The 8,962-nt window shown below is 46.1% G+C and overlaps 1 protein-coding gene across 1 annotated transcript in view; it reads left to right on the top strand.

The window, feature by feature from the left end:
- The first annotated feature begins 5,985 nt into the window (after positions 1–5,985).
- Positions 5,986–8,962, top strand: part of ARL8A (ARF like GTPase 8A) — a 38,431-nt gene continuing 35,454 nt past the window's right edge. Inside the window, exon 1 of the mRNA XM_083617639.1 lies at positions 5,986–7,371. Within this exon, the coding sequence (XP_083473765.1) occupies positions 7,249–7,371 (123 nt within the window). The 5' untranslated portion in view covers positions 5,986–7,248. The remainder of the gene's footprint in view (positions 7,372–8,962) is intronic.

Below are 8,962 nucleotides of genomic sequence, written 5' to 3'. Positions count from 1 at the left end.
TAGTTTGTTCTGTTTATTGTTTACTATTCAGGATACATGGCTGTTGATATCAGATATGGTCACTAATCTAGTTTCTTCTCCTCATTCCTGTTACACTTCTTTGGAGAACGCTCTCCTTCCCACCCCACCCACTGGCCTTGCATCCAAAATGTCATCAGGAAAAGGGACTTCATTAATTGCGAAACAATAATTTTCTCCCCACTCATTCTACCGATGTTCTCCAGTCTCGTGAAACTCAGTTTGATATTTGTATTTCTCCGGCCAACAGCTGCAACCTCCATGTGGTTTTAGGCATGTTTATTTCCTCTCTGCATTTCCTCCTTGGAATCTAGAAATCATTTCCTTTGAACTGCTTTTATTATGCTGATCGTGCATAAAGAAGCAAATGTTTCAATCCTTAAACTCGTCAGAGAAATCCATTACCTATATATGAGCTACAAATTTATATGGGCACGCATGGATGCTGTGTTAAATCACTCAGTGGGATTGCATGAGCAGTTCAGGACTTAAATGGAAATAAGCACTCTGTAGATTTGGTAAATATACAAGCACTGGGGTCAAATGTGCCCCCACAGTCCATCCACAAAAGGCCAAAAGTTCCTCCTTAAGAACAAATACCTGCCACAGTGATTAATTCAGTTTATTTATGTGCACATGTGCAAAGATTGAGCATGTGTGCTTGAACTGAAACAAATCATGGCTTACCTTCAGGGAGCACAGCAGCAGGACAATGGGGAGGAGTGCTGTGGCCATGATATTTGGAACCCATATATTTTCTTGTTTGTGGTAAACCATGGTTTGGCTATGTGTAATGTGTGAATTGAGTCAATGCAAGGCTAGCTGGAGGAGCACAGAGCTCTGAGAAGGAAGGGGAGGTCAGGAGTTAGCAATTTAAAATGAGGTTCCAAGGTGGTTGGTCATTGGGATCAGTAGCATGAAACCTGCCTACCCTCTCCAGATAAGAAAAGGTTGAAAGAACAAGGACAAGGGCCTTGAAACCCTGTCAGAGACTTCTGTGTGCCTCTGCATGGAATCTGGAAACTTCCTTGAGCCTTACACTCAAGCTATTGGAAGGGGCTGGAGCCACACACTAGAATCTTAATCACGGCAACTGTGTCCCTCCTCTGAACCCCTGCCCTCAAAAATCACTTTGCAGTGTTTTTTTTTTCTGGGGTTCAGTTCATTTCAATCTTATTTTACCACTTTTATGAAGCAAAGTCAGTGGAGCTGCAGGAACACCTCAGAGAACACTGGAGAAATAAAAATAGCCAGTACTACAGAAATTATTATGTATCACTGAACCCTGTCATTTTGTATTAGCTGTTCTCAAATGTGTTCGCCAAAGCCTCTGCTGGTGTAGTGGCTGCAAGGAAGACTAGAACATTGTCTCTAGTTTTCCACTCCTTTTTCTTCTGCCAGGAACTAACATAATTAAGAAGGTTGAGAATTTCCACCTATTTGAGTCTGAAGGAGGAGCATCATCCAGAAAAGGCAGCAACCACCTGCACAGAGAAACTGTAACGCAAGTGTGCACCTCAAATCTCTGGTGCCCTGCCCAGGAAAAACAGTGCCATAGGGACAAGGTACTATTGGAATATTTCCCTTCCAGCTAGCAGCACCAGCTGCATATTGCAGGTGGGACTTGTATGCACACAGAATTTTGCAAATAACCCAGGAGAAACACCCACATCCCAGAGATGAAGTGGTACAGAGACTTTTAGCATGAATTCATACATTGTGATGTCATTTCATTGCAGGATCCCATTCTGCCAGAGGTACCTGACATCCATAATGATTTTGCCTTATTTCACAGGATTTCCAGGAACAAAAGTGAAATATTTGCATACCAAACTCCTTGCACTATATTGAGAAGCCAGAGCTCAGTGGTCCCTTCGGAGTATGACTCAGCTGAATACAACCCAATGTGAAGCAGGTCTCTAGGTTCATCTACATTCACTGCTGCAGTCCTACACTACTGGTACCCAGAAGGGATTCCCACCTTCTACCATTAAGCTCCCACACTATGCATTTAATATCACAGCCATATTATTTGTGAACTTGCAACTAAATTAAAAACAAACAGTAAAGCAGAAGTAATAAGATCTGATTCACACTTTATGTGAAAGACAAATTAATCGCTTGTTCTGTGTGCGTTTCAAATACTTAACATATTTTAAGGGAAAACCTCTATATACAAGGACATGTGCCAGGCACCTGGGATTTAGCTTCCAAGTGTATGTCCACTGCAGGTTTACAGACATAGTTCACCCTTTAAAACATTCTGGGTGCTTGTCTGAAAATGAGATGGATGAGCAGCAAATTATTGTGTTATGGGAGGTATGATCTGGCTCTCAGCTAATGTGCACATTGACTAGATAGTACCTGCTTGAATCAATAAATTTCATCTTTACAGTTAACGGGATCCTCCTCCTCTTACAGTCTCTAGCTGGAAGGAGAAAAATCTTTCACATCAAATGCATGTTTTAACATAAAAAGCAAAAGGGAAGGGAAATGGTGTTGTTTCGTCCCAGTAAATATAACTAGCATTGTCGCTGCAGGGAAATTTGCAGAGGTACTGTAATCATCATTAGCCATTGCTTTTCATGGACTATTGATCTGAAAGGGCATTCAGGAGAATTTGCACTCATGGCTATGTGGATAGTGTCATTAAATATTTTAAATCACTAGGTGGCACTGAACTCAGTTGTATCTGAGTGGAACTAGGAGATTCCTGTTGCTGTTCTAAGTTTGTTATTTAGTTTCCTGACAAGTGTGTTCTTGAAACCTTCCAAGATGATAGCCAAGAAGGTCAGTTAAATTACACTGTATAGGCTTTCTTCCATGCTTTGGAATCCAGCTGAAGTGTCTCCTGACTATAGATAGCAAGGGAAGAAGAAAATAAAGGGATATTTTTTTAAAACGCTTTATATTCAGGGCTCAATACCCTGAGGCAAGATGTGGCTCTGACATCCCCACCCACCACACAGATCTGTGCCTGTGCAGCTGCTCTGTGGTTGAGACTCTTGGTGAAAAGAGGGTATTCCGTGAGGCGCTGCTCCTCTCCTCAGCTTTAGCTTTGGGCTGCGTCGGAAGCTGCATTGGAAGCCACCATTGCCAAGGCCAGATCAGGATCTCCCACCCCAAGCATGCCGCCTGAGGCAGGTCACCTCACTGGTGTGCCAGCCATGCTAGGGCAGCAAGATAGCTTAGGGGCTGCAGGGCAAGCCACATGGCACACCTTTCTAGCCACTGACCTCCCCTCAGAATTAGCCTCCTGAGGCAGTTGCCTCACTCTGCCACATGGTAGGGCTGGCCCTGTTTAGATCAGAGCAAAAGTTAAAGCTATGGTTTTTTAAAAAACAACAACAACACAGTGGTGTAAGGAAGGGGTGCAATTCCACCTCAGGGCTAGAGGTTATAACAGGATTAAAGCACAGTCTTTCCGATACCAAACCAGCCACATAATTTAAACTGATTGATTCCACTTCATTTGGCAGCATCTGCTATCTGTCTTCCTTCTTTCCCGTTTCCTCTCCTAGCAGGCTGCGGTGGTTGAACAAGCAAACTGCCACCAAGAGAGCTCCAACAACAACAGCCTCTCTCCTCTTTGGTTCTGGTGGGCTGAGTCCACACAAAGGGCAAAAACAAGGGGATGAGGAAGACACTGTATTCTCAGAAAAACACTTAAATTAGGTGTCACTGGCAACAGCAACTTCTACATCCATGCCTTAAGCTTTAAGTCACAGGACAAGAGCTCTTCAGTTCCTCAAAGTAGAACCTGAATGAAAGGAGGGGCAAAGCTAATCTTAGGTGCTACCAATCCTGTCCACTCCCTCTTTCTTTTTCAATGGGTGCAGGAGAACTTCACAATGGATAGTTCTCATGTGTCTAATTGTGAGAAGATTTAGACTACAATACTAAATATTCCACTGCTTTGCAAAATAAAATCCAATAAAATTCACAATGCCAACTTTAAAGGAAGATTGGGATGTTAAAAAAAAAAAGTAGCAGAATGGGTTTTGTATTTGGTGCTGGACTAGGCATGTTTCCAGTGGGCAGATATGAGGATGGAGTGGGTTATTGAAGAGAAGAAAGAGTGCGTATCTCTGAGCAGGAGAGATAGCAGCTTGCTTTGCATATCACAGTAAGCCAAAGTATGGATTACCATGACAGTATGAATGTGCTGGCTCCCAGAGAGCATCCTGCATCCACTTGGCTGGTCTCTGGGGGTTTTAAGTCAATGCAGGACACCAACTAAGTCAAAGTTTGGCTTAGTGTTTTGTATGAAACCAGGACTGAGTGAGAATAGTGGTTTCTCTTCCCTGCCTAGCCTCCTTGGACTCACAGTGCACAGCATCAGTCAAAACATCATTTTCATGCTGTTGTCTACAAGTGTAGATCTGTGGTCAGTGGAAGGAAGGAAGATGAATTATATCAGCTTGAGCCCCAAATGAGTCAAGTGGCAGCAGAAGATGGTGGAGGAGAGGAGATAAACACCCAATCTACTCCCTTCTCCTAATTAAGAACATCAGAACACCCTGCTTGACTAGGTTCATCTAGTCAAGCATTATGTTAGTAACAGTAGCCAGCCAGTTGCTTCTCCAAGCTTGAAAGCAGCAGGAAGGCAACTGCCTTCTCCTGTCCCCAGCTCTTTATATTCAGATATTCTGCCTCTGAACTTGGAGGTTCCATTTAGCTATAATGTCTAATAGCTGTTGACAGATGTATCCTGCATAAATCCCTTAAAGCCATCTAAGCTTCAGAGGCTTTCTGGACAAAAGACCATAATTAGGCTCTCCCAGTCCTGCCTTCATTGTTCCTCCCCAAAGGCGATCTGCCCTCTAAGAATGCCTCCACTTCAGAATTTGACTCTGAAGCCTTGATCTCACAGTACTTGTCATCTCTTGGTGGCGAGGAAACTGGAAAAATTGGGTTGTAGTAGTGGCTGTACTCTGAGTTTGCCTTCTGGAAAAAAAATAGAAAGAGGGGGGAAATGGATGACAGGCACACAACTGAAAATTCATGTGGAAACAGCAGGAGGAAGCTACTGTTTGAAAAATGTGGAAGTAACTCTTTACCAAAGTAACTCTTTGTGGGGTTGTAAAGTGTGTGTCATTGCTGGCTAGTAACTGCAATACAGAGTTCTGAGTATTCTCCATATCTGGACAATTGTCTTCATTATATTGTAGGAAAAGCAGAGCTTCACTGCAACATAAAAATTAACCTGTATGACTTCTATGTACATTAGATACAAGTTACTCAATGCGGCTTCGTAGCAAATATATGTATTCATATATTTGAATACATATATTTGAACAAAAATATGTATTCAAATGAAAATATTACAAAGCACTGCACAAAACTTTGTAACATGGCATCTGTTTATTTTCTATTTAAAATAAACAGTGCTGTTGTTTAGTCGTTTAGTCGTGTCCGACTCTTCATGACCCCATGGACTAGAGCATGCCAGGCACTCCTGTCTTCCATTGCCTCCCGCGGTTTGGTCAAACTCATGTTGGTAGCTTCGAGAACACTGTCCAACCATCTCGTCCTCTGTCGTCCCCTTCTCCTTGTGCCCTCCATCTTTCCCAACATCAGGGTCTTTTCCAGAGAGTCTTCTCTTCTCATGAGGTGGCCAAAGTATTGGAGCCTCAGCTTCAGGATCTGTCCTTCCAGTGAGCACTCAGGGCTGATTTCCTTAAGAATGGATAGGTTTGATCTTCTTGCAGTCCATGGGACTCTCGAGAGTCCAGCACCATAATTCAAAAACATCAGTTCTTCGGCAATCGGCCTTCTTTATGGTCCAGCTCTCACTTCCATACATCACTACTGGGAAAACCATAGCTTTAACTATACGGACCTTTGTCGGCAAGGTGATGTCTTTGCTTTTTAAGATGCTGTCTAGGTTTGTCCTTGCTTTTCTCCCAAGAAGCAGGTGTCTTTTAATTTTGTGACTGCTGTCACCATCTGCAGTGATCATGGAGCCCAAGAAAGTAAAATCTCTCACTGCCTCCATTTCTTCCCCTTCTATTTGCCAGGAGGTGATGGGCCCAGTGAATATGAAAAATGGAAAGGCACCACCTGCATTTTACACCTTCCCACATAAGAGTGGGAAGGTGGGGCACAAAGTCTATGCATAATGGATGCGAAATTAGAAACTATTAGAGGAATACAAAAAATAAAAATAAAAAGGATTTCTAGTTCAGGAAATTCCCACCTCTAGTTTGCTACTGATCCATAAATTTGACCTAATTGTACTCAGTAAGATGGAAGGCATTTCTTTGCTTCTATCGTCCACTCTTCCTTCCCCTGACCTGCTTTCCCCAGACACATCTTTTCAGCCCAGCTCCATCTACAAATGTAAGATTTGGATCATGCCAACTGATCCAGTTTTTCCACAAAGGCATATGTCAAAACAACAACTGGAGCCAAAGCTGCCATCCCTCTTTAGACTTCTTATAGATTGGATCCAAACTTAAATCACACTTGGGAGCAAACTTAATGAAACCCCTCCATTTACATCCCACCTTTCCAATCCTGGCCTTGCCCCTGCCTCCAAAGGACTCAGAAAAGATTCTGGGAAAGATTCTGACGCAGTGTCTGTTGCCCCTTGAAGCAAGCTCACACCGAGCGATGGCGAGGTCGGAGTGCGCATTAGGAGGGAAGGCCTGCAGGCCTTGACAGCGCCTTATCTTTCCGGGAACAATAAGAAGACTGAGCAGGTGGCGGCAAGCTTGTCTTTCAGAAAACCTGTTCTGCATTTCTGACGTTTTATCCGGCAGGGGCCTCGGGGTCCCCCTCCCCCCCCCGGGCAGCCGGGAAGCCCCGCTTTAATGGAAACCTGGGAACCCCGCCTCAGGAGGAGAGAACACCATGAAGTCCGCCCCGCTGCGTTCAGTGGGGCTTACTCGCAGGAAACGGCGTGAATAGGATCGCAGCCTCAAGCGTCCCCTGCTAGGCCTCGCCTGCGCCGAGTCCTCCCAGCCTGCAGAGGCCGCTGCCGGGTCCCGCGGCGGAGGCCGTCGAGAGCCGCCTCTCCGCCCGGCTCAGTCGCTGCGTGACCCCACCCAGGAGCAGCTGAGCGGCCGGAGCCGAGCGTGTGCGCGTCTGCGAGCCGAGCGGAGCCCCAAGACAGAGCGCGGCGGCGGCGACGGCAGCGGCAAGGCCGGCTCGTTCCGGGGGACAATAAAGAGGCGCCGGGCCTGGCTGCGCTGCTGCGAGGTCGGGGAGAGCAGAGAAAGGAGCAGGATGCTGGCGCTCTTCACCAAGCTGCTGGACTGGTTCCGGGCGCTCTTCTGGAAGGAGGAGATGGAGCTCACCTTGGTGGGGCTGCAGTACTCGGGCAAGACCACCTTCGTCAACGTGATCGCGGTAAGGGGGCCAGCCAGGGCAGGGGCGCTCCCGGCAAGGGCCTCTCCCCGTCCCCGCTTCCTAGTAGGGCCGCCCGGGCAGGATGGAGGCCTCCCTTCCCGAGGCAGGAGGACGCCCCTCCCCAGATCATGTGCATTGGGAAGGGTGGCCTGTCTCCACCCCACCCCTCTCCGGGCGGGGTGGGCTGGGGGGGACATTATTAGCAGCCTTCGTTTCTCAGCTACCCTTTGCGCAGAAAGGGCTTTTCCTCCTGTCCTCCTTTTCTCCCCCATTTAAATGGGGCGGGGAGAGGGAGCGACGGTGTATGCAATGCGGGCAATGCCTCTCAGATTACAGTCTCTCCCCCCCCCCCCCGCGCCCCTCTCGCCGTTCGCAGTGCGTGTCCTCTTGGCTCCGTTACTTGCTGCTGGCGATGAGGAGGAAGAGGCAGGTCGTCTTGGATCCAATAATAATAATAATAATCGATCCGGATTTATGCACCCGTGTGCATTCGAATTGGAACGTCTGTCTCGTGCGGCTTTTGAATCCCTTTCGGGGCGGTGGTGGGAGCCTGGCGGGGGGTTTTTCTGAGCGGAGAATCTACGCTCGAGATGGCTATGGACAGGCTGGGTCCCTGGTGAGACGAAGGGACGCCGTTCCATCTCCTGTGATGGATGGTAATTTCATCTCCATCTTTCCTGATCAATATGGCAATTAGCAGGGTTTCTCTGCGTGGTTTTTTTTGTTTTGTTTTGTTTTGTTTAATTTAGAAAGGAAATTTAAAATTGCGATAGGGTTTTCTGTTAGAGCGTCTCATTGCACGGTCTTAAGAAACCATCTTAGGAAAGCAGCAAGATTTCAGTTTGTGGAGAATTTCCCAAATGGAAAGCCACGAGTTTCTCTCCCCCTCCCACATGCATTCTGCAGTAATGGCTTCAAAGTGTGCATTTAATGAAAGGGGGGGAGGTAGAGGAAAGACATTAGATAGCACATGGAATGGGGAGTATTAGCTGTGGGGAATATTGATAAGCTATCTTGAGCCTTCTGTCCCAGGGCCTTGAATGGAATTGGCAGAACTGTGAGGTCTGTGCTGTTGGATTTAGTGAGGGGCATTGTTCTAGGTGAGTTTGCGGAACTGGAGTTCTCCCATCTTTTGCTCTTCCTGGAAAGAGGATTGCAGCATGGTTCTGCTCAGAATCACGCGACACTGTCTCTGAATACTAATCATTTTTGCCTGTACAAGGAAGTGGATGGTAGTGATGAAGGTTACCATAGCCTACGGCCTCTCCCTTCTTTCCATCAGTCTGTCACAAACCCTGGAATCCTTTTGTCATGTTTGAGTCTCTGTTCCACTTCATTCCAGCTTTATAATACAGTAATGGGGGGCATGTTTGAGTTTATTGCCTGCTAGCTTTCGTTTCTCAGAAGAAATCCCAAATGTTTCACCGTTCTCCCCCACTCCATATGTGCTCTTAAAAAGAATGTGTTTGCCTTACTGTAGGTAATTTCTTGTAGGTAATTCTGGAACCCAAGCACATCAAGAGACATTTGGCTTCAGTGCATATAAATTAAACTTTGTGGTTCAGTATGAATTTGGAAATACACTTTTTAA

The sequence above is a fragment of the Podarcis filfolensis genome (genome assembly GCF_964270895.1).
Source record: "Podarcis filfolensis genome assembly, chromosome: 6".
Lineage (NCBI taxonomy): Eukaryota > Metazoa > Chordata > Lepidosauria > Squamata > Lacertidae > Podarcis > Podarcis filfolensis.
The sequence above is the reverse complement of the archived record's forward strand: the minus strand, read 5'-3'. Positions and strand labels throughout refer to the sequence as shown.